This window comes from Salvelinus sp. IW2-2015, linkage group LG15 (assembly GCF_002910315.2).
Source record: "Salvelinus sp. IW2-2015 linkage group LG15, ASM291031v2, whole genome shotgun sequence".
Classification (NCBI taxonomy): domain Eukaryota; kingdom Metazoa; phylum Chordata; class Actinopteri; order Salmoniformes; family Salmonidae; genus Salvelinus; species Salvelinus sp. IW2-2015.
The window spans coordinates 42,364,043-42,390,165 of record NC_036855.1 but is presented as its reverse complement, the minus strand read 5'-3'; the positions used below and the strand labels follow the sequence as shown (position 1 = coordinate 42,390,165).

The window sequence follows — 26,123 nt, the reverse complement described above, 5'->3', positions numbered from 1 at the left end:
TGCAAGTTCCCGGACATTTCTGGGGGGAATGGCCCTAGCCCTCACCCTCCGATCCAACAGGTCCTAGACGTGCTCAATGGGATTGAGATGCGGGCTCTTCGCTGGCCATGGCAGAACACTGACATTCCTGTCTTGCAGGAAATCATGCACAGAACGAGCAGTATGGATGGTGGCATTGTCATGCTGGAGGGTCATGTCAGGATGCAGGAAGGGTACCACATGAGGGAGGAGGATGTTTTCCCTGTAACGCACAGCATTGGGATTGCCTGCAATGACAACAAGCTCAGTCCGATGATACTGTGACACACCGCCCCAGACCATGACGGACCCTCCACCTCCAAATCGTTCCCACTCCAGAGTACAGACCTCGGTGTAACGCTCATTCCTTCGACGATAAACGCGAATCCGACCATCACCCCTGGTGAGACAAAACCGCGATTCGTCAGTGAAGAGCACTTTTTGCCAGTCCAGTGACGGTGGTTTTGTGCCCATAGGCAACGTTGTTGCCGGTGATGTCTGGTGAGAACCTGCTTTACAACAGGCCTACAAGCCCTCAGTCCAGCCTCTCTCAGCCTATTGTGGACAGTCTGAGCACTGATGGAGGGTTTGTGCGTTCCTGGTGTAACTCGGGCAGTTGTTGTTGCCAACCTGTACCTRTCCCACAAGTGTGATGTTTGGATGTACCGATTCTGTGCAGGTGTTGTTACACGTGATCTGCCACTGCGAGGACAATCAGCTGTCCGTCATGTCTCCCTGTAGCGCTGTCTTCGGCGTCTCACAGTACGGACATTGCAATTTATTGCCCTGGCCACATCTGCAGTCCTCATGCCTCCTTGCAGCATGCCTAAGGCACATTCACATAGATGAGCAGGGACCATGGGCATCTTTATTTTGGTGTTTTTCAGAGTTAGTAGAAATGCCTCTTTAGTGTCCTAAGTTTTCATAACTGTGACCTTAATTGCCTACCGTCTGTAAGCTGTTAGTTGTCTTAACGACCGTTCCACAGGTGCATGTTCATTGATTGTTTATGGTTCATTGAACAAGCATGGGAAAGTGTTAAAACCCTTTACAATGAAGATCCGTGAAGTTAATTGGATTTTTACGAATTATCTTTGAAAGACAGGGTCCTGAAAAAGAGACCTTTCTTTTTTTGCTGAGTTTAGTTACAGGGGAGAGGAGGGGGATGAATAAGCCAATTGTAAATTGGAGATGATTAGGTGACCGTGATGGTATGAGGGCCAGATTGGTAATTTAGCCAGGACACCAGGGTTAATAAATATTAATTTGTGGACAGGTAAAAAAGCATTAAACATATATGGCATTTTAGCTAGCTAGCTTGCTGTTGCTAGATCATTTGTCCTGGGATATAATCATTGGGTTATTTGACCTGAAATCCACAGGTTCCTTTACTCAGACAATTAATCCACAGATAAAAGGGTAAACTGAGTTTGTTTCTAGTAATCTCTCCTCCTCCAGGCTTCTTCTTCTTCTATGGACTTTATATGGTGGTTGGCAACCAACTTTAAGGTGAATTACCACCACCAACTGGATTGGAGCGTGGACTTCAGTTCATCTTTCAATCACCGATGTGGTATATGCTCCTAAAAACCAAAGAGGAGATGGGAGAGGAGCCAAGTTCTATTTTAGCGCTAAGCTACAAAGATTCTCGTTGACGCGAGTAGTGTGGGTGCAATGATTGAATAACCTGTATGTGTACATTTATTTCGCAACGCTCGCACACGCGACGCAGGTGGTGTGTGGCCAGCGCGTAAGGCTGTAACTTAACAAAATGTAGAAAAAGGGAAGGGGTCTGAATACTTTCCGAATGCAATGTATATGGACTCTATCCCTGTAGTCTTCTGACTTCTGGGGGTCTACATCACACTCCTTATCTTCAATCAAAACTAACACATTCCTTTCTGTGAGATACCACCATAACAACCATTGCCTGATTAGAACAGATTCTAGAACGAAGATCCACACTTTAGCTTATCCTATGAAACATTTTCAGTTGCTGCCTTCTTGAACCTCCTGATTGCTCTTTTGAAGCGATGCTCTAATTCTACACATGGTGCATGTCTTTCTTTTTTGCATCATGTTCCTATTGAGAGGGGATGCATGCTCAACGTGTTCTTCCAGGTTGTGATCAAATGCTCTTTATTTTCATGGTTTCTATATGTTCTATATTTTTCACCACATTAACTGGCCTTTCATAAATGTCTGTTAAATGTACAACCTTTTGAGTTTTGTCTATTTTCTGAAGATGCATATAATTATAGTGTTTTATGGTATTTTGAACTAATCTGATCATAGGGCAACAGAACTGAAGTTGTTGCCTATACAATGTCTTACAGACATCAACCATAACTTAAGAGGTACTTAATGGTGTTCTACAGCTGGATAAATTGCTTTGCAATGACCCAGTGTCACAAATTATGGCTCCTATTGATTGTGCAGCATACCCTGGGATACCCTTGGATGTAATATAGCTGGGCACATTAGTCAACTAACGTTAGCTAGCCATGCTGCCTCATTATCATTATACTCAGCTATTGTTTCATTACTGGTAGCATGTTTTATCTATCTGTGATCACCAGTGATCATTGCTTAAGTGATTGATTAGATGGGTAGTCATGGATACAGCACACTATTGATTACAGCGAAAGACATGTGCCTCACCATGCAATAATTAATCCAAATGCATCTTCTCTTTATTTATTATATACCTTTCAACGTCTGTTGGAAATTGGAAAACTGATTTTCCTCCCTTTCTCTGGACAGTATTGCAGCAGATTGCTGCACATAGCCTCATCTTTCTATCTCGTAATAATTGCAGTAGTTATTGGGATATTTGTCAAACACATGAGATTCCAGCTCAACAATTTCATAATCAAGCGAGAAATTAGGTTTGCGTAATGATTTGTTTTTTAAAATGTTGCTTCCCCTCCCCCTAAACAAAATCATAGAGAACATTTTACATTTATTGATGACGTATGTGTCTTATCGTGAATTTTTATTTTATTTTCCGAGACGGAGGACTAGTAGTGGAAAAACGTACAAAGACATCGATTTCTAGCTGTTTAAGCCAAGTACGTTTTTTGTTGTTGTTATTTGTGAGTTGAGAATTAGCTAGCTATCACCAAGAAGAGGACAAGTACCATTTGTGCGCATACTGAATATGCATGACATTTTTTATTAGGAAAACGCCCAGTACGTAGTGCACTCGTCCTAAACAAAGTAATCTCTATAAACAATTAGGTAAGTCTACCAACCTTAGTGCACTCTGTTTGATACAGATTTTAGTTTTGGAAACAGAAAACTGTATGTAGATCAAATGTTTAATTGATTAGAAAATTAGCAGAATGTCGGCCAAAATCCATCTTGTTCCAGTTTCTCCCACTGTGGCCAATGGGCTTCCTCTCATCACCATATTTGGTAGTGAGTGGAAACGCCAACCGGATGCTTCACATTTATACATCCGGTGAAATCGGTATCCTTGTTCTATCTGTGAGATTATGGGTGTGTTCGTAAATTCACTCGGAAGTGCCAGAAGGCGTTTGTAAATTCAGAGTGTAGTCAGATTGTCCAAATCAAATCAAATCAAATGTTTTTGGTCACATACACATGGTTAACAGATGTTATTGCTAGTGTAGYGAAATGCTTATGCTTCTAGATCCGACAGTGCAGCAGTATCTAACAGGTAATATCTAACAATTCCACAACAAAACCTAATATCTAACAAATTCCACAACAAAACCTAATACACACAATCTAGTAAAGGAATGGGATAAGAATATATAAAATATATGGATGAGCAGTGACAGAGCGGCTAAGATGCCATAGATAGTATAGAAGTGAGTACACCCCTCACATTTTTGTAAATATTTGAGTATATCTTTTCATGTGACAACACTGAAGAAATGACACTTTCCTACAATGTAAAGTAGTGAGTGTACAGCTTGTATAACAGTGTAAATGTAGGACATTTTCACAAAATGTTGGACATTTTCACTTAGGGGTGTACTCACTTTTGTTGCCAGCGGTTTAGACATTAATGGCTGTGTGTTGAGTTATTTTGAGGGGACAGCAAATTTACACTGTTATTTCTTCAGTGTTGTCACATGAAAAGATATACTCAAATATTTACAAAAATGTGAGGGGTGTACTCACTTTTGTGATATACTGTACATATGAGATAAGTAATGCGAGATATGTAAACATTCTTAAAGTGGCATTATTAAAGTGGCCAATGATATCAAGTCTGTAGGTAGGCAGCCACCTCTCTGGGCTAGTTAAGGCTGTTTAACAAATCTGATGGCCTTGAGAAAGAAGCTGTTTTTCAATCTCTCTGTCCCAGCTTTGATGCACCTGTACTGACCTCGCCTTCTGGATGGAAGCGGGGTGAACAGGCAGTGGCTCGGTTGGTGGTTATTGTTCTTGATGATCTTTTTTGCTTCCTGTGGAATCGGGTGTTGTAGGTGTCCTGGAGGGCAGGTAGTTTGCTCCCGGGGATGCGTTGTGCAGACCGCACCACCCTCTGGAGAGCCCTGCAGTTGTGGGCGGTACAGTTACCGAACCAGGCAGTGATACAGCATGACAGGATGCTCTCGATTGTGCACCTGTAAAAGTTAGTGAGGGTTTTCGGTGACAAGGCGCTGCTGCGCCTTCTTCTCCAACCTGTCTGTGTGCATAGACCATTTCAGTTTGTCTGTGATATGTACACCGAGATGGCGTTTCCTACATTCACCACCTGGGGGCGGCCTGTCAGGAAGTCCAGGACCCAGTTGCGCAGGGCGGGGTCGAGAGACCCAGGGACTCAAGCTTTATGATGAGTTTGAAAGGTACTATGGTGTTGAATGCTGAGCTGTAGTCAATGAACAGCACTCTTATATAGGTAGTCCGTTTGTAAATTCTCTGGGAGTGTTCAGTGCGCACACTGGACGCTCTGGCCAAGGAGTAGCGTTGATCTGAACTTTCTGACCTCACAATGGCAGTCAAGTACCCAAGCTAACTGGGTAAAGTTAGCTAGCCACTTCTGTAAGTAAATGAGCGAACACCCCACTCTGACCATTTTTCTCGCCCTAGCAGAGCTGGTTAGGCTGTTTTAATGTTATCTAGACTAGAGCGTTGGTAACTAACTGTGCTGCCGAAATCAAATTAATTACGTTTTTTTGCCGACGTTTACTGACACTGGTCATATTCAACAGGTGTTTTACGTTCGTAAATCCATCAGTGTAGTCTGGCACACTCAGACAACAGCGCTCTGATATCGAATAGATAGCCAGAGTGAATTTCTGAACGTTGAAAACAACGTTCGGCCATCTTGGAGGCTATCTCTAGTTCATATGCCGCGTTCAAAACAACAGGGAGCTCGGTCCGACGTCTGAGCGTTCAAACTATTGGGAACTCGGGAAAAAAAACTAAATCCGACTGGGAAAAATCGATTTGAACGGCCATCCAACACAGAATTCCTACTCGGGAACTCTGGCCTCTTTCTAGAGCTCCGACCTGAAAATCACTGACTTCTTGATTCGACATCGTATTTTTCCGAGTTCCTAGTTGTTTTGAATGCGGCATTAGTATTGCTCAATGCGTAAAGGACGGAATGTGACGTCATTATAGAACTCCTGTGAACGGCGGGGTCGACTATTCGGTAGAGTACGGTACTTTCATAGTTACCACGTTATATTAGCGAGCGCTAAAGTTATCGTATAGCATACTGCCTTTACATTTGTATCTAAACCAACCTGTTTATACGTTGTTTCCATCAAGGTAAACTCAAAAACATGGCAGAAAGTGACTGGGATACCGTGACCATACTGAGGAAGAAGGGACCAACTGTCGCACAGTCGAAGTCGAAACAGGTAGTTAACGTTAGTTAGGTAGAGGCAGGCTTGTCTAATGCGTTTGCGAACGTTAGCTGATTACTAGCGTAGTCTGGCTAGCCAGCGTCTGAACACGCATGTCAGTGAACTGGGACCTAGCTGGCTTGGCTAGCTGGCTTGGCTATCTTTTGCCTTAAACTATTAGCATTTTTTTTCTTCTAGTCTTACTAGCTGTCTACCCTGCTAGCTTATTTGCATTCGAACTAGTAATAAGTTGGCCATAAATGGTTCCAAATGTACCTAGCTAGCTAGTAACGTTAGCTAACTAACGTTACTATACTGTAGCAAGTTATGTTAACCAAATATGGTGGTGGTATTATTATTGACTTTCCCTTTAAACGGTGTGTGTCTTGTAATGTGGCTAACGTTTAACAAGTTAAAATGTATGAACTTTCTACACAGTCAGGACACATTGACACAACAATGTGATACGTTACTGTCGTTTAGGCTGTTGCAGCAGCTCAAAGACGTGGAGAAGAACTTGATACCACTAAGAAATGTAAGAACTCCCATCAATGTTCTGCTGTCCTTGTATTATCTTTTGGTTTGGTAGGATGTTGTGCCATGTCTGTGGTTATTATTCAATGTTGAGATAAGATGGATAGCTTGCTACACACACCATCTCAATAATGTCATCAAGGTCTTGAGTTTTTACTACATTTTTGTTCTTTCCTGCCAACTAGATTTTCATTATCTCCAATGATGGAATCATGGCAGTATAGAGCAAATGTTTGAATTGTGTACTAAAGGGGAGTAAACTTATTCATATTTAAGCACAAACGCACACATTTGTCTGCGACATAAGTCTAGAAATCAAGTTATTTAAATCTGCCAATACAGGTTGCTAGAGCCTTTTTGTATATTCATGTAGTGCCATTTTGTATGATATGTAACTAAAGGGGCCACCCATTGTCTTTCGACAACTAGGCTACATCAGAGCTGACTGCTGTAAATCTCTGACATAAGACGATGCCAATCTTGATTCTTGGGATCCACAGGGTGTACTTTTTCCAGCCTAGTTGTAACATACAGTAGTTGATTAAACTCAAGTGCTTTATGATTAGTTGAGTCAAGTGTGTCTACTGGGTTGAAACAAAAGCCTGCAGACCATGTGGGTCCCCAGGATCAGGAATGAAGAACAAGGGGTGGTCCTTTTTGTTTCAGTCTTGTATCTTAGAATTAATTTAAGATCGTGCAGCATTGGCCTGATAGTCCCAATAATTAGATCTTGTTGTTGAATTTATGTTAGCTTATTACCCAGAGTTTCCCAATCTTGGTCCTCAGGACCCTAATGGGGGCACATTTTGGTTTTTGCCTTAACACTACACAGATTCAAATGATCAAAGCTGGGTGATTAGTTGATTATTTAAATCATCTGTGTAGTGCTAGGGGAAAAAACAAAATGTACACCCCTTGGTCTCGAGCACTGAGTTTGAGAAACCCTGTTATTACCTTTCTCTCCCTCTCTCAGGGGCTGCAGGACAAAACAAACAGCACGTGATCACCAAGAATACAGCAAAGCTTGACAGAGAGACTGAAGAGCTTCAACACCAAAGAGTATCTCTGGAGGTGGGCAAGGTCATCCAACAAGGCCGGCAAAATCAGGGCCTGACGCAGAAAGACCTGGCCACTGTAAGTACACTCTCCCAAATGTGGATGAAGAGTTTAAAATATAGGAACTCAGTTCATTTTCACTGATGGTTGTTTATTGAAGTGTATTTACCTTGGCTTAGCAGGGCTTGGATCAAATAAATGTTCTATACCAGTCATGGATATGTTGTTGGTGTTATTTTAATTTTTAGAAAATCAATGAAAAACCACAGATAATTGGAGACTACGAATCTGGAAAGGCTATCCCCAATAACCAAGTCATGGGAAAGATTGAAAGAGCAATTGGTGAGTTTTATTTACAGGTCTTTTTTCTGTCATAGCTTCATATCACCCTTCTTGCAACATAGGCCTGTTTGACACCATTATTGGGTTATTTTTGTACTAACTAGTCTGATTACAATCATATTTGATTATATCAGTATCACTAATGGAACAATTAAGCCCAGGTGTTTAGAGATGGTGTCAACAAAAATCTGAGCGTTTTTCATCCATGTTATCCATAGGACTGAAGTTGCGCGGGAAGGACATTGGGAAACCCTTGGAGGCAGTCCCAAAGAAAAAGTGAAGGCAATGCCTTGAAGCAGCTTAGCCTACTGTACTACCACCACAGCTGACAGCCTTGTCAATTCTCTGGAGAGCTAGCACATCTTAACCAGWTTATTTAATTAACTTGGGCTGCTACTTTCTTTTACTGCCCTGATTCCAGTAATGAATGTCAAGCCTGTGGGACCTGATTTAAACAATATTGCATAACTAGATACAAATTTATTGTGGTTTTGTTTTGCATCTGGCTTTCAGCAAACCACAAGAAGAGAATTGATTTTACTGAATGGTTTTAATGTCTACAAAACTATATTCTATACTCCCTAAGGTCTGTCTCCATGCACGTTCTGTGGTCATTCCCTTTCAACTAGACATGGATAAGTTTGGCATTTTGGCTAAAATGTTTTATTGTAGTGTATGGTTTTCAAACATTTATGCAAGAATGCTGCTTTCATGGGCTGGTCTCTCCTGAAAAAGTGATTTATTAAATCTCAAGGGCCTAAAGTTAAACTAAATAATGAAATATGGTATATGGAACCATTGTGTCTTAATCAATCATTCTACTTAGATTGATTTTTGGACACAATGTTGCCATAAGCAGTACCAAAAACTTTAGCTGTATGTCCACCAGATGCACATTTGTTTTTCCATATGTTGTTTTTGCCGGATGTGTAGCCTGCATTTTCCGTACTAGATGCACATGTGCTTCGCAAGGCTGCAGAACGGTTTGCAGCATGGAGAAGATCATTTTTGCCCTGATCGACCAAAGCAAATGATTATAACAGATTAAAGTTATTCTCCTATTGAACTACTGGTTACATAGGCTGGGTGAGATACTAACAGACTGGTGCGCATTACAACAATTCATCATTACTGAACAAAAATAAACATAACATGAAACAATTTAAGATTTGATTAGTTACACTTCATATGAGGAAATCGGTCAATTGAAGTAAATTCATTAAGCTCTAATCTCTACATTTCACATGACTGGAACTACAACATCGACAGCATCTTTTGGTCACAGATACCTTTAATATAAAAGTGGTGTGGATCAGAAAACTAGTCAGGATCTGGTGTGACCACCATTTGCCTCATGCAGCACAACACATCTTTGCATACTGTTGATTGTGGCCTGTGGAATGTTATCCCACTCTTCAATGGCTGTGTGGAGTTGCAGGAATTGGAACACACTGTCGTACACGTCAATCCAGAGCATCCCAAACAAGCTCAATGAGTGACATTTCTGGAGAGTATGCAGGCCATGGAAGAACTGGGACATTTCCAGCTTTCAGAAGTTGTGTACAGATCGTTGCGCCATGCATTATAATGCTGAAACTTGAGGTGATGGTGGATGAATGGCACGACAATGGGCCTCAGGATCTCATCACGGTGTCTCTGCATTCAATTGCCATCGATAAAATGCAATTGTGTTTGCGCCTGCTCATACCATAACCCCACAGCCACCATGGGGCATTCTGTTCACATTGACAACAGCAAACCGCTCTCACACAACGCCTTACAACGTGGTCTGCGGGTGTGAGGCCGGTTGGACGTACTGCCAAACTCTAAAACAACGTTGGAGGTGGCTTATGGTAGAGCATTACATTACATTCTCTGGCAACAGGTCTGGTGGACATTCCTGCAGTCAGCATGCTAATTGCACACTCCATCAAAACTTCCGCCATCTAACAGGGATGTAAACAGGGATGGTCCCGTGTGGCTCAGTTGGTAGAGCATGGCGCTTGCAACGCCAGGGTTGTGGGTTCATTCCCCACGGGGGGACCAGGATGAATATGTATGAACTTTCCAATTTGTAAGTCGCTCTGGATAAGAGCGTCTGCTAAATGACTTAAATGTAAATGTAAAACAATTTACACAACATTTGAGAGAAATACTATTGTGTGTATTGGAATGTTTCCAAGATATTTTATTTCAGCTCATGAAACATGGGACCAACACTTCAAATGTGTTTATATTTTTGTTCAGTATAGTTTTGTCTTCTGTCTCTAGCAACATCAATACATTTAACTGGTTCTAATATAGAGTACGGATTTCAAGTCACTAGCTTGCCCTGCATGATAAATTACACAAGTCCTTCAACCGGTGTCTTCTTGTCTATAACTACAATAGTCATAATTTTGGCCTCTATGGTGACTCTTCCCATAGGGAACTTTTATGAACTTCTGTTTGTACCACCGCACGGTAATACAAAGTACGAGTTGAAAATATTGAACTCGCGGTACGTACAGCAGCCTAGTGCTGGATCCCAAATTTAGCGTTGCGGACTGCTCCATTGACAATAAATGACTTCCGCCGGAACGCAGTTTGACGCTTCTGGTGGAACTTAAGCGTTGACTTAACTCTGGCAGCAGCGAAAAATACATCTCGGCTCAGCCATGTCTTGCGAATTTGTGCTGTAAAACCTGCGCCAATATTGCAAATCACTACGGAAACGCATTGAACAAACCCAGTTGATAAACGTATATGTATTTTTTTTAAGGAAGCTGGATCGCTAACAATGACTGTTACGTTAGCAACAAGCTAGCTAACGTTATCTATATCCACAAGTACGTGTAGTCGTCAACGTTTTACACGGTTGGGTGTCACAACAGTATTGTTGGTGACGGTGCCATTTATTAGCTACTGCCAACCAGAAAATGTAGTTAGCTAGCTGCTTAATCTGTCGCGCAACCCGAACCGTTTTCTTGGAGAACTACGACAACGCTACCCCAGCCCTGCACTTTCAGGCAGTCAGTGGTAACAAAACAAGAGATTGGAGCGATGACGGCAACATCATGTCTGAGAGATATCCTTTAGTCGAGAAAGCCCTCTCGGAGAGCTATGCTCGGTTTAGGTTCAAGGACACGTCACTGCTAATTTGGCAACAGCAGCAAATGGAGCTGGAACAGGGACCACCGAGTAACTACCTCAGTCGGAGTCAAAGTACGTGGTACAGTCAGTATGGAAACCAGGCAGTCGTGGTACGGGACAAACGAACTGTCACAGTGGATCCAACTGCTGACACTGGAAATTCCAGAATATGTTTGATTATGTGACACATACATTTATTCATATGCCCTAAACTTCAATATTTGTAAACTGTTTGTGCAAAAATATATGGTGCAGACTGAAGTTGAGTATTTGTGTCCTGAAAGACGTCTGCCAGAAACATGTCATGACCATTCACTGGGCAAATATGTGCTGGTCAAAGCAAAGTAAGCCTGTGCATGTACATTGGGGTATGCCGCCCCAAGGCTTACATTGGGGCGGCAGGTATCCTAGATCGAATCCCCGAGCTGACAAGGTAAAAATGTCGTTCTGCCCCTGAACAAGGCAGTTAACTCACTGTTCCTAGGCCGTCATTGAAAATTAGAATTTGTTCTTAACTGATTTGCCTAGTTAAAGGTAAAAAATAAATGCTAATTTTTGTATTTCAATGCAGTATTGTCAATTTATGCGCTTGTCTCAAAAACACTTGTAACAAGACAATTGTTGCAACAGCAAGTGGAGGTTGATTATGTGTATTGTCCTGTAAAATAGAAGTCTGCACTTTCAATTCAATTTCTGTCTGTTACATACCACAAACCTTTAACATAGCTAATGCCCCTGCCAGCTTTAACAGCTGTGATGTGGATAGTATACAAAGACTCCAGTAGCTTACAATTGTATGTTTTGTAGTTTATTAATTAAAACAAAGGAACTCAGAAAATAAGGGCTCCCATGTAAATAATTACATCAAATATTCACTTTGTTTGCCCTGTATCCCCATGTAATTTCACCCTTAAAACAACATGAATCTTACATTTCTCAAAGACATGTCTACAGAAGTTACTATACTGTGCTACAAAATATGTAAGTTGCAGCAGGAGGGTATGCAAAAACATTTGTTTTGAAATAAAAATTACCTATGACCAAGAACTAAAAGGAACAAGTCAGTGAAGATGGTGAAAACACTTTAGAAAGTATTCACACCCCTAGACTTTTGCCACATAGGGGTATTCAAATTAATATAATTTTCTGTCAACGATCTACATGTCAAAGTGGATTTTTTTGTAAAAAATCCGTAAAAAAAAAATACAACTCTTGATTAGGTAAATATTCAACCCCCTGAGTAAATACATGTTATACTGATCAAAAATAAACGCAACATATATCTAAACCTGTTTTCGTTTCATCATGGGGTATTATGTGTGGATTAGAGGAAAAAAAGTATATTTAATCAATTTTAGAATATGGCTAACGTAACAAAATGTGGAAAAGGTCAAGGGGTTTTAATACTTTCCGAAGGCATGGTATAGGGTCAGTTCCAATACCATATTGCTCTGGCTCCAACGGGACTCTGGAAACTGCAATATTCTTTGCTTTTCTGAAACATGGCTCTCAGACAAGATACCCCCCATGGCTATCCATCTTGGTGGAGTCTCCATTCACCGCGCGGACAGGACAGTGGAGTCAAGGAAATCGAGGGGGGAGGGGTTTGCCTCTACATCAACTGGTGTGCTAACTCCAGTGAGGTGGAAGTGCCGACCCACTACCTGTCTTGGAATACCTGATGGTCAAATGCCAACCCTTCTACCTCCTGAGGGAGTTTTCAGCTGTTATTGTGACTGTTGTATACATTCCACCCCAGGACAAGAAAAATAAGCTGGCACTTAACGAACTGTACAAGGCTATAAACAAGCAAGAAAACCTACATCGAGGCTGCTTTTCTGGTTGCCGGCGATTTTAATTCCCAGTCACTAAGACGCGTGATGCCCAACTTCCATCAACACGTCTCCAACGCCACAAGGGGCGATAAAGTCCTAGATCACTGTTATTCTTTCAGCAAGCAAGCATACAAGCCCCTCCCTCGTCCGCCATTTGGTAAATTACTCCGTAGTCCTGCTTCCTGTTTACAAGCAGAAACTCAAAGAGGAAGTACCTGTGACTCGCTCTATTGAGAAATGGTCACCAGAATCAGATGCTACAGGACTCCTTTGCCACCACTGATTGGAATATGTTTAGAGACTCCGCCGATAACATTGAAGAGTTAACACACCTCTGTCATTGGCTTTTTTGAAAATGCATCGGCGACGTTCCCACTGTGAGGGTTCGCTGCTTCCCCAAGCAAAAGCCCTGGATTAATACAGAGATTGGCACTAAAGGACAGGGCTACCGCACACGGAGCTAACGTAGACAACCCTGTCTATGGCTGAGGACAGGAATAAGTACAAGAAGTCCCGCTATGACCTCGGCAGAGTCATCAAACAAGCAAATGGACAATATAGGAATACGGTGGAATCATATTACATAGGCCAGAAACCGTCTCAGAGATTAGGGTGAGGGACAAATACCAAACAACTCAATGATGGAGAGAGGGGATAAGAGAAGTTAATAGGAGGGGAGGCCACAGATGAATCCCTGTTTCAACTGTACCGGGCAGACAGTGTGTATTGCGGCGTGTGGGCAAGCGGTTTGCTGATGTCACCATTCTTCCATGGCCTACAATGTCACCCATTGAGCATGTTTGGGATGCTCTGGATCGACGTGTTCGACAGCGTGTTCCAGTTCCTGCCAATATCCATTAACTTCGCACAGCCATTGAAGAGGAGTGGGACAGCATTCCACAGGCCACAATCAGCAGCCTGATCAACTCTATGCGAAGGACGTGTCGTGCTGCATGAGGCAAATTATGGTCACACCAGATACTGACTTATTTTCTGATCCACGCTCCTATCTTTTAAAAATAAAAAGTATCTGTGACCAACAGATGCATATCTGTATTCCCAGTCATGTGAAATCCATAGATTAGGGCATAATGAATTTATTTCAATAGACTGATGTCTTTATAGGAACTAACTAGGTAAAATCTTTGAAATTGTTGCATGTTGCATTTTTATATTTTTGTTCAGTGTAGAATCACCTTTGGCAGTGATTACAGCTGAGTTTTTCTGGGTAAGTCTAATAGCTTTGGACACCTGGATTGTACAATATTTGCTCATATTTTTTTAAATCCTTCAAGCTCTGTCAAGTTWGTTGTTGATCATTGCTAGACAGCCATTCAAGTCTTGCCATAGATTTTCAAGACGATTTAAATCTAAACTGTAACAAGAACTTTCAATGTTGTCTTCGTTAGCAACTCCAGAGTATATTTGGTCTTGTGTTTTAGGTTATTGTCCTGTTGAAAGGTGAATGTCTCCCAATGTCTGTTGGAAAGCAGACTGAACCAGGTTTTCATCTAGGATTTTGCCTGCGCTTAGCTCTATTGTGTCTTTTTAGCCTAAAACAACTCCCTAGTCCTTGCCGATGACAAGCATACCCAAAACATGATGCAGCCACCACCATGCTTGATAGTGATACTCAGTGACGTGTTGTTGAATTTGCCCCAAACATAACGCTTTGTATACAGGACATAAAGTTAATTTGCCAAATTCTTTGCAGTTTTACTTTAGTGTTTTATTGCAAACAGGATGAATATTTTTTATTCTGTACAAGCTTCCTTTTCACTCTCATTTAGGTTAGTATTGTGGAGAAACTACAATGTTGTGATCCATCCTCAGTTTTCTCCTATCACAACCATTAAACGGTGTAACTGTTTTAAAGTCACCATTGGCCTCATGGTGAAATCCCTGAGCGGTTTCCTTCCTCTCTGGCAACTGACTAAGGAAGTATGCCTGTAACTTTGTAGTGACTGGGTGTATTGATACACCATCCAGTGTAATTAATAACTTCACCATGCTCATAAGAGATATTCAGTGTCTGCTTCCAATAGGTGCCATTCTTTGCGAGGCATTGGAAAACCTCCCTAGTCTTAGTGGTTGAATCTGTGTTTGAAATTCACTACTTTACTGAGGGACCTTACAATTATGTGTGGGCTACAGAGATGAGGTAGTTATTCAAAAATCTTGTTAAGCATATTTTTACTCCTGAACTTATTTAGGCTTCCCATAACAAAAGGGGTTGAATACTTAGACTCAAGACATTTCAGTTTTCATTTAATTAATTTGTAAAAACATAATTCCACATTGACATTATGGGGTATTGTGTGTAGGCCAGTGACGATCTCAATTTAATCAATTTTAATTTCAGGCTGTAACACAAAATGTGGAAAAAGTCAAGGGGTGTGAATACTTTCTGAAGGCACTGTATATACACTGCTCAAAAAAATAAAGGGAACACTTAAACAACACAATGTAATTCCAAGTCAATCACACGTCTGTGAAATCAAACTGTCCACTTAGGAAGCAACACTGATTGACAATAAATTTCACATGCTGTTGTGCAAATGGAATAGACAAAAGGTGGAAATTATAGGCAATTAGCAAGACACCCCCAATAAAGGAGTGATTCTGCAGGTGGTGACCACAGACCACTTCTCGGTTCTTATGCTTCCTGGCTGATGTTTTGGTCACTTTTGAATGCTGGCGGTGCTTTCACTCTAGTGGTAGCATGAGACGGAGTCTACAACCCACACAAGTGGCTCAGGTAGTGCAGCTCATCCAGGATGGCACATCAATGCGAGCGTGTGGCAAGAAGGTTTGCTGTGTCTGTCAGCGAGTGCCAGAGCATGGAGGCGCTACCAGGAGACAGGCCAGTACATCAGGAGACGTGGAGGAGGCCGTAGGAGGGCAACAACCCAGCAGCAGGACCGCTACCTCCGCCTTTGTGCAAGGAGGATTAGGAGGAGCACTGCCAGAGCCCTGCAAAATGACCTCCAGCAGACCACAAATGTGCATGTGTCTGCTCAAACGGTCAGAAACAGACTCCATGAGGGTGGTATGAGGCCCGACGTCCACAGGTGGGGCCCAACACCGTGCAGGACGTTTGGCATTTGCCAGAGAACACGAAGATTGGCAAATTCGCCACTGGCGCCCTGTGCTCTTCACAGATGAAAGCAGGTTCACACTGAGCACATGAGCACATGTGACAGAGTCTGGAGACGCCGTGGAGAACGTTCTGCTGCCTGCAACATCCTCCAGCATGACTGGTTTGGCGGTGGGTCAGTCATGGTGTGGGGTGGCATTTCTTTGTGGGGCCGCACAGCCCTTCATGTGCTCGCCAGAGGTAGCCTGACTGCCATTAGGTACCGAGATGAGATCCTCAGAGCCCTTGTGAGACCATATGCTGACACATGCACATTTGTGGCCTGCTGGAGGTCATTTTGCAGGGCTCTGGCAGTGCTCCTCCATGCACAAAGGCGGAGGTAGCGGTCCTGCTGCTGGGTTGTTGCCCTCCTACGGCCTCCTCCACGTCTCCTGATGTACTGGCCTGTCTCCTGGTAGCGCCTCCATGCTCTGGACACTACGCTGACAGACACAGCAAACCTTCTTGCCACAGCTCGCTGCACTACCTGAGCCACTTGTGTGGGTTGTAGACTCCGTCTCATGCTACCACTAGAGTGAAAGCACCGCCAGCATTCAAAAGTTACCAAAACATCAGCCAGGAAGCATAGGAACTGAGAAGTGGTCTGTGGTCACCACCTGCAGAATCACTCCTTTATTGGGGGTGTCTTGCTAATTGCCTATAATTTCCACCTTTTGTCTATTCCATTTGCACAACAGCATGTGACATTTATTGTCAATCAGTGTTGCTTCCTAAGTGGACAGTTTGATTTCACAGAAGTGTGATTGACTTGGAATTACATTGTGTTGTTTAAGTGTTCCCTTTATTTTTTTGAGCAGTGTACTTGTCTCAACTCGTATGACATCACTCAGGCACACCAAGCTGTTTTTAAATGTTTTAATGTACGAGGTTGTCTGAATCAGTCTTAATGAGAATTTAGCTGATAAAAGTAAAACATATCACCACTACTAGCAACTAATTTAATGATCTCAGATTCATGAACTGCCATTGTAAATGATCTCTAATCGATCGAAAATACATTTACCACCTCACATACATAATAGTAAAAACCCAGTCATAACAGGTGTATTTGTAAAAGGGTAAACAAGCAGTTTGAATACATTATTCTGAATTTGGACTACATTGTTTATCAAGACACTTAACTACACTAAACAAAAATATAAACGCAACATGTGAAGTGTTGGTCCCATGTTTCATGAGCTGAAATAAAAGATCCCCAAATTTTTACATATGCACAAAAAGCTTACTTCTCTCAAATGTGTTTACATCCTTGTTAGTGGGTATTTTTCATTTGCCAAGATAATCCACCCACCTGACAGATGTGGAATATTAAGAAGCTGATTAAACAGCATGATCATTACACAGGTGCACCTTGTGCGGGGGACAATAAAACGTCAGTCTAAAATGTGCAGATATCTCAAGTTGAGGGAGCGTGCAATTGGCCTGCTGACTGCAGGAATGTCCACCAGAGCTGTTACCAGAGAATTTAATGTTAATTTCTCTACCAACATCGTTTTAGAGAACTTGGCAGTACGTTCAACCGGCCTTACAACCTTAGACCACGAGGAACCACGCCAGCCCAGGATCTCCACATCAGGCTTCTTCACCTGTGGGATCCTCCAGCCCGCCTGATGAAAATGTGGGTTTGCACAACCGAAGAATTTAGTCAGAAACCGTATAAGGGAAGCTCATCTACGTGCTCGACGTCCTCACCAGGGTCTTGACCTGACTGCAGTTTGGCATCGTATCCGACTTCAGTGGGCAAATGTTCACCTTAGATGGCCATTGGCATGCTGCTGTTCATCCGCCGCCATCACCTCATGTTTCATCATGATAATGCACGGCCCCATTTTGCAAGGATCTGTACACAATTCCTTCAAAGCTGAACATGTCCCAATTCTTCCATGGCCTGCAAAATCACCAGACATGTCACCCATTGAGCATGTTTGGGTTGCTCTGAATCGACGTGTACGACAGTGTATTCCAGTTCCCGCCAATATCCAGCAACTTTACACAGCCATTGAAGAGTAATGGGACAACATTCAACAGGCCACAATTAGCAGCCTAATCAACTATGCGAAGGAGATGTTTTGCGCTGCACAAGGCAAATGGTGAACTGACTGGTGTTCTGATCCACGCCCCTACCTTTAAGGTATCTGTGACCAACAGATGCATATTGGTATTCTCATTCATTTGAAATCCATAGATTAGGCTTATATGAACTTTAACTCAGTAAAATCGTTGAAATTGTTGCATGTTGTTTATATTTTTGTTTAGTGTAGCTTTTTTTACAGAGGTCTTTGCAATGCTCAAATGTTAACAAAATAATTTTCTGTCTTGAGTAAACCAATTGAGTTTTTATACATTTGGTGTTTAGTCGATTACCCAGATGAGACCAATCTTAAAAGAAACAGGCTATACTGTAAGTGTTAATTCACCTACATTTGGAATATAACCATCATGTTCAATGGAAAGACTAGCCCATACACAGACAAAGGAAATAGTTATTTCATTCAATGATGAAAGTTGTCAGATATGGCACATGCCAAATATACAAACAGGCCAGGAAACAAATCACAAGAGTATGTGATGTGTGTTAAAACATCTTAGGAGGGGAGCATTTAACATTAAACACTGGCTGCATAGAGATACATGTAAAGGACAGTGACAGTAGAAGTGTCAAGAACTATCGAATAAAATTGAGAAAAACATAGAACTCCAAACTCAGTCTTAACTGCTTGATAAAAGAAATCACCTGACAAAATCATCAGGTGAACTCTTTATAAGAAGTAGATGTTAAAGGTATGAGTACATCTAGTAATACATTACTTTGGGAAGTATCAAACCAAACAAGTTAACTTGTATATGCTCCACATTCTTGATGCAAAATATCAAAGCAAAACACTGCTAAGAAAATAAGACACAAAAAATGATAATTAGACAATCAGCAAAAGGTGTTCGAATAGCAACTTTACTTTGCCACAAATGTGTATATAAAATATCCTCAGGAAATACAGATAGGGCCATGATTAAGTCAATGTTCTATTCAACTGCAGTCTAGTGTTAACCCACAACTATATTTCAACAGACCCATGAGACATAACAGATTTAAATACTGATTGGAGCATGGAAGATTGATAACAAAAATAAAATCTTTGCGATAGATGACTAGTAACCATTTGTTTTACACTGTCAATGGAAATGAGATTTATGATCATAAAAATAACAATTATCTTAATTTCTTCAATATAGCTGTATACATAAAGTAAAAGAAAATGTAATGGAATGTTGTGAGGTGGCAAAGGTCAAACTACAGGCAACAGCCATCCCAGGAAGAGAAAGACTGTATTTGTCCCTTGAGACAATGTTGTCCAAACCAAAATCAATCTTAGTGTTTTTAAAGATTTCCTACTGGTATAACAGTCTTTCAAAGTTGATTCAGCTACAAGCACCCATGTAAAGTATAAATCTTTTTTCTCTTCAATTAAAATAACTAACATGTGGTTCTGGTGATACCAGGCATTTCCCTTTGAGGGCCAGCAAAAACAAACCCTGACTATGTTCAGTCAGCTATATCTTCTTACATGTTTCCTACTTTGTCTCTAAAGGCATTTCTAAATACAAAACATGATCAATATCTTCAGTCATCGAAAGTCTTCATTATCTTATAAAAGTAATCCAGGGGAAGAAAAAAAGAGAGTACTCTACTAGCTAAAAAGGAGGGTAAATTACCTAAGGTGAGAGGGGGACTCAGGGTATGGGGGTCTTTCTCTGATCAATCGGAGTCACTGCTTTCTGAGCTGGAGCCACTGGAGCTGCTGCTGCCAGAGTCAGAGGAGCTGCTGCTGCCGCTCAGCCGAGAGGCGCCCCCTGCTGGCGCCGAGCCTGCCTTCTCTGCAGAGAAGAAGGAAGGAGGTGAGGGTTAATACTGAGGCACACAGTCAAACACAGACAAATCAACTAGAGAAAACAGACAACCATCCTTTTCACAGAGAGCGTCAATGGACAATATATTATACACAGCCCAAAGCGGCATAATTAGTAATAGGCCACATTCAGTCAATACTACTTAAATTGAAGATGCAGTTATGGTGACATTGTTCAATGACAAACACTTTTGAGGTGCATGGTTAGAGGAGAAAAAGAGGTAGCCATCCAAGCAGTCAGAGAGTTTCCTACAGAAATGTCCGAATCTGTTCTATTTCCCTCCATGGCTAAAGCCTAACGCAGAAACACCGAAAACGTGTCCCATTTAGGGCTGTCCCCAACATCAACAAAAATCTTGGTGACCAAGAGTCATCTGTTCTTTCGACCAATCGAATGGTCAACATTTTAAAATGTGTATTTTTCCATATATTGACACATCAGACTCTGTCTTTCCACCCTCAGCCTCTGACGGATTGTCTCCACCTTCCACCACCATGCACCAAATACTCTGACTGTTCACAGCCATAAAGGTATGTGAAAACAGTTATCACTCATAATAACGTATTATTTGTTGAACAACAATTACAGTCCATCCATTCCAGCTGACCCCATTCCTCACTTGAACCCTATGTAAAGTGATGCTCTACAATACGTCTTCTTATTTGTCTCCCTACCAGCAGACTCCGTCTCTCCACCCTCAGCCTCTCTGATGGACTGTCTCCACCTTCCACCACCGTATGCCAAATACTCAAAATGTGAATCTGAAGGCTGGCACCCTGAGCTGGTTTGGCTGTACAGTAAAAGGAGTCGACCTCAAATATGAAAACTGTTCAAGGGTGTGTAGACTCACTAGACACTGTATACCCATTGATTCTTGAAGAAAATAAGTTATAAATACTTGTTGAGCTTAGTTGAACTGTTCTTCCCCATCAGAACCAAACATAGGCCTGTTTAACTTCTTTGGGATAGGGGGCGCTATTTTCACTTTGGGATAAAATCGTGCCCAATTTAAACGGCCTCGTACTCTATTCTAGATCGTACAATATGCATATTATTATTACTATTGGATAGAAAACACTCTCAAGTTTCTAAAACCGTTTGAATTATATCTGTGAGTAAAACAGAACTCATTTTGCAGCAAACTTCCTGTCAGGAAGTGAAAAATCTGAAATCGAGGCTCTGTTCCAGGGCCTTCCTAATCATTTGCTTGAAATCTATGGATATACATGCACTTCATACGCCTTCCACTAGATGTCAACAGGCAGTGAGAGGTGAAATGGGGTGTATAGCTTGATCTGAGGTCAAACGAGAGCTCTTGGAATGACATGACCCCAAATGTCCTTTGTTCAGCAAGGTGCGGGAAGGAACCCTGGATTGCGTTCTGAAAAGCTTTCGTTATAGACGGCTAATATCTCCGGCTTTGATTTTATTTGATAAATGTGATAATATCATCGTAAAGTATGTTTTTTCAATATAGTTTTATCAGATTATTGAAAGTTTATCGGGAGTTTTGGCTTTTTCCGTTCTCTGCGTTTGGTGATGATGGACAGCTTCGCGCCACTTGGCTAGCTTTGGTTGCTAATTCGACAGGAGAAAAGGACATTCTAAAACCAAACAACGATTGTTCTGGACAAAGGACCCCTTGTACAAGATTCTGATGGAAGCTCAGCAAAAGTAGGAACCATTTATGATGTTATTTCGTATTTCTGTGGAAAATGTTTAGTACTATTTTCCGCCCTCATATTGGGCGCTGTTCCGCTATAACGTAAGCTGTATGTCGTACTAAAGTTATTTTTAGAAATTCTAACACGGCGATTGCATTAAGAACTAGTGTATCTTTAATTTGCTATCCAACATGTATTTTTTAGTAAAGTTTATGATGATGTTATTTGGTCAGATTAGGTGAGTGTCAGAAATATATCCAGAGATTCTGGGAAAAGTTGCTCCGTTTTCACAATGTATAACCACGGATTTCAGCTCTAAATATGCACATTTTCGAACAAAACATAAGTGTATTGTATAACCTGATGTTATAGGACTGTCATCTGATGAAGGTTGTCAAGGTTAGTGAAAAATTATATATCTTTTGCTGTTTTTTTGCGATCGCTAACTTTTGCTGCTGATAAATGGGTTGTGTTTTTGGCTATTGTGGTAAGCTAATATAATGCTATATTGTGTTTTCCGCTGTAAAACACTTAAAAAATCTGAAATATTGGCTGGATTCACAAGATGTTCATCTTTCATTTGCTGTACACCATTTATTTTCATAAATGTTTTATGATGAGTATTTAGGTATTTCACGTTGGTCTCTGTAATTGTTCTAGCTGCTTCGGGGTGCTATTTGTGATTGTAGCTGCAATGTAAAACTATGATTTATACCTGAAATATGCAAATTTTTTCGAACAAAAATAGATTTATTGTATAACATGTTATAAGACTGTCATCTGATGAAGTTGTTTCTTGGTTAGTGACTAATTCTATCTCTATTTGGTCGGTTTTGTGCAAGCTACCTGTGCTGTGAAAGAAATGTCTGTGCTTTTTTGTATTTGGTGGTAACATTTTAAAACATTTTWAAAAATCGGAGATGTTGGCTGGATTCACAAGATGTTTATCTTTCATTTGCTGTATTGGACTTGTTAATGTGTGAAAGTTAAATATTTCAAAAAAATATTTTTTGAATTTCACGCGCTGCCTTTTCAGTGGAATGTGGGGGGGGGTTCCGCTAGCGGAACCCAGGGGCTAGACAGGTTAACTGAAAACAAACACTGTATAGCCTCAAAACATGGTTAAAACTGTCATGACGTGGCCCTTTCTGGGTGTAGATCGTTGCCCTATCTGGGTGTAGATCGTGCCCCCCCCCCCACTCTCTCTCCTACACCCAGGTTCTGTTATCTCAGGTCATAAATTCCTGGCAAAGACTCTCTCCCCCTGGTCATGCAGAAAGAGAGAGCACAGAGAGAACAATGGACTTCACTTGGAGACACCTAAATCCCCAAAATGGGAGAATTAAACAATGTTTCTGCTTTTGAGAATGTGGGAATGATCCGTGAACACTTAAGGGACAGTCATGTTGAGTGTGTTTCATTTGGTGATCTCATGAGGTACAGGAAACACACATAACGGTATCTCTTAAAGTGTACATTTCCCAGCTGTCAGATTTACATCTAAATATTGTGAAAAGTATGTGATTAAACATGAAACTATTAGTGAAAAGATGTAATGTGATATTAACCTTCTAAATGAGAGTATGGATTTTCATATAAAGATTAACTAGTCAGTGGCCACACCCCCGTGAGCCCAGACATCACATTAGGCGTCATGGACCGCCCTTTTCCACTGTTACGTATAAAACCCACTTGTGACCCAATTCACGATAGACTAAGCAAACCCCAGCGTGAGCTGAGGTTGCAAATGGTTGAATTTCTGAGACCAAAACATGCCGGGTGATGCTGGTGTGTGAAGTGGTTGAAACTACAACTCTACCAAAGGACAAGACTATTCCACGTGGCGCATTGGCTACGGCTGGAAATGGTTAAACTCTGAGACTATCGATCCCTACACAATAAGAGCAAATCTTAGACACAAATTACTAGTCTGCAGCTAGAAATTACGTAAACCGAGGACGAGAATACAGACAACCGCCAAAACATCTATTCTACCATTTCTGAATGGTACTCTGAAGTATACATTCTAACCACAAAATACTTTGATATTCAGGGAAATGCAACCAGAGAGACTCTGAACTCTCCAGCAGATGGAACGGATTCCAACAGAGAAGACAACAATGACATATGGGTGTAAATATATACTTGCATTTCAATGTATATAATTATAGACTGTGTGTAATGAATCCATTTGTCTTTCCCGCTCTCTCTCAGTCCCACCCCTTTCCCTTTGTCCACCAAGCCGTCATATCGGCTTAGCCCACTAGGGACTCTTTCCTATCATTGTTAGTAACCAATATCTACTGTTTGTTTATGTATTTCTGTGATTATTTAATTAGTTAGTAAATAAATAAATAATTGAGCAAATTGGTGTATGGATGATTCATAGTAAAGGCTGGGTTTATGTAGATAACCAACCATTTACAACGTTCAGATGAGACTGATTAACTTCTCTAGGGTAGGGGGCAGCATTCGGGATTTTGGATGAAAAGGATGCCCAAATTAAACTGCCTGCTACTTGGGCCCAGAAGATATGATATGCATATAACTGGTAGATTTGGATAGAAAACACTCTAAAGTTTCCAAAACTGTTAAAATAGTGTCTGTGAGTATAACAGAACTGATTTGGCAGGCAAAACCTGAGAAAAATCCATTCAGGAAGTAGTTATTTTTTTTGGTTTGTAGTTTTCTATTCAATGCCATTACAGTATCCATTGACTTAGGACTCAAATTGCAGTTCCTATGCCTTCCACTAGATGTCAGCAGTCTTTAGAAATTGTTTCAGGCTTGTATTCTGAAAAATGAGGAGTAAGAGCAGTCTGAATGAGTGGACCCTAAGTGTCACAGAGCTTTTAATGCGCACGACCGAGAGAGTGCCTTTCTTGTTTACCTTTTATATTGACGACGTTATTGTCCGGTTGAATATTTCGATTATTTAGGCTAAAAACAACCTGAGGATTGAATATAAACATCGTTTGACATGTTTCTATGAACTTTACGGATACAATTTGGATTTTTTGTCTGCCTGTTTTGACTGCGTTTGAGCCTGTGGATTACTGAAGAAAACGCGCGAACAAAACAGAGGTTTTTGGATATAAAGAGACTTTATCGAACAAAAAGGAACATTTATTGAGTAAATGAATGTCTGCTGAGTGCAACCATATGAAAGATCATCAAGTCTACTTGACTGGTTACTGTTTGTAATGATTTGTCTGCTGGGCTATGTTCTCAAATAATCGTAAGGTATGCTTCCGCCGTAAAGCATTTTTAAAATCTGACACCGTGGTTGGATTCACAGAAGTTCATCTTTAAACCTATGTAAGATATGTTTTGTTTTCTGAATTTTTTATATGAGTATTTCTGTATTTGAATTTGGCGCCCTGCAGTTTCACTGGCTGTTGAAGAGGTGGGACGCTACCGTCTCACGTACCCTAGAGAAGTTAAGGTAATAATAATACTTCATTAATAGAAGACTAATTGATCAGATATAAAGATATATAAAGAGTTATTCGGAAATTCTAACTTTGTAATCTGAACATTTTCCATGATTAGTTTAATCACGTAATAATAATTACAGATAATTGATTTCATAAAATAAGTCTTCACATTTAATGACAAGCCAGAGACACGACAAAACTATAATCTTGATTATAATGGATGGCCAGTCCTTGCATCCATAGCTCCTATATGTTTATGCCAGTGCTATCTGGGATCCTTGGGACGTCCCTACCCCAAATCATAACCCTTACCCTAACCTTACATATAACCAAACCCAATACCTAACCTTAACCATTTTAAAATGTCAACTTCAATGTCAACTGACCAAATAAACAATGTGGGAATGTTCTGACACATAAATGCATATCAAATCAGCACAGTATTTGTATTGTAACCAAACTTGGTACACATGTTCCAAACCCTGTCAAGACTCATATGCATGCACATTCAGATTGACCACACAGTGGTGCTACAACAGGCATATATTTATATCTCTTGATCTGTTTTGAAATTGAAAACCTTTGTGGTTATTATGTTGATGTGCTTCTATTCCTTTTGAGGTCTGAAATCCTAGGATTTTTGTGTGGTGTCAAAATTACTACTTTTGCTATTTTTTTCTGTTATTCAAAGGTGCTGTCATAAGGTGGCTGCAGCTTGCACCAGACAGAGACGGAGGCAGAAAGGAGAGGCGGATAGACCCAGAGAGACATAGATACACACATACAATTGAAGTCGGAAGTTCACATACACTTAGGTTGGAGTCATTAAAACTAATTTTTCAACCACTCCACAAATGTATTGTTACAAACTATAGTATTGGCAAGTCGGTTAGGACATCTACTTTGTGCATGACACAAGTAATTTTCCAACAATTGTTTACAGAGATTATTTCACTTAAAATTCACTGTATCAGAATTCCAGTGGGTCAGAAGTTTACATACACTAAGTTGACAGTGCCTTTTAACAGCTTGAAAAATTCCAGAAAATGATGTCATTGCTTTAGAAGCACCTGATAGGCTAATTGACATAATTTGAGTCAATTGGGGTGTACCTGTGGATATATTTCAAGGCCTACCTTCAAATTCAGTGCCTCTTTGCTTGACATCATGGGAAAATGAAAAGAAGACTTCCACAAGTCTGGTTCATCGCT

The 26,123-nt window shown here is 40.9% G+C and overlaps 3 protein-coding genes across 12 annotated transcripts in view; 2 read left to right on the top strand and 1 right to left on the bottom strand.

Annotated features, from left to right (window-relative positions):
* The first annotated feature begins 4,813 nt into the window (after nt 1-4,813).
* edf1 (endothelial differentiation-related factor 1) lies at nt 4,814-8,576 on the top strand. 4 transcript variants are annotated; one of them, XM_024002369.2, is made up of 6 exons: nt 4,814-4,841; nt 5,773-5,864; nt 6,333-6,384; nt 7,357-7,517; nt 7,688-7,781; nt 8,000-8,576. In XM_024002369.2, exons 1-6 carry the CDS (start codon nt 4,826-4,828, stop codon nt 8,059-8,061), a joined length of 477 nt encoding a protein of 158 aa, XP_023858137.1. In that variant the 5' UTR covers nt 4,814-4,825; the 3' UTR covers nt 8,062-8,576. The 4 variants fall into 4 exon arrangements, with proteins under 4 accessions (XP_023858137.1, XP_023858139.1, XP_023858138.1 ...); XM_024002371.2 differs by having other exon boundaries at nt 4,827-5,037; XM_024002370.3 differs by lacking the exon at nt 4,814-4,841 and adding an exon at nt 5,567-5,653.
* A 1,792-nt stretch (nt 8,577-10,368) lies between these two features.
* LOC139028822 (putative uncharacterized protein BRD3OS) lies at nt 10,369-11,473 on the top strand. Its single transcript, XM_070447136.1, has one exon. It carries the CDS (start codon nt 10,838-10,840, stop codon nt 11,096-11,098), a length of 261 nt encoding a protein of 86 aa, XP_070303237.1. The 5' UTR covers nt 10,369-10,837; the 3' UTR covers nt 11,099-11,473.
* Nucleotides 11,474-16,746: 5,273 nt separating this feature from the next.
* The window catches only part of LOC111973972 (bromodomain-containing protein 3), a 45,600-nt gene continuing 36,223 nt past the window's right edge, over nt 16,747-26,123 (bottom strand). For all 7 annotated transcript variants that reach the window (XM_024001449.3, XM_024001444.3, XM_024001450.3 and 4 more), the window contains one exon: nt 16,747-19,778. In XM_024001449.3, the coding sequence (XP_023857217.1) occupies nt 19,660-19,778 (119 nt within the window). In that variant the 3' untranslated portion in view covers nt 16,747-19,659. The remainder of the gene's footprint in view (nt 19,779-26,123) is intronic.

What these genes read in the sequence shown, in the direction of transcription:
- edf1 (XM_024002369.2), top strand. An exon ending in CACAGTCGAAGTCGAAACAG is followed by an intron (nt 5,865 to 6,332) that starts GTAGTTAACGTT and finishes ACTGTCGTTTAG; the next exon opens with GCTGTTGCAGCAGCTCAAAG. An exon ending in CGCAGAAAGACCTGGCCACT is followed by an intron (nt 7,518 to 7,687) that starts GTAAGTACACTC and finishes TTTAATTTTTAG; the next exon opens with AAAATCAATGAAAAACCACA.
- LOC139028822 (XM_070447136.1), top strand. Translation starts at nt 10,838, where the DNA reads ATGTCTGAGAGATATCCTTTAGTCGAGAAAGCCCTCTCGGAGAGCTAT.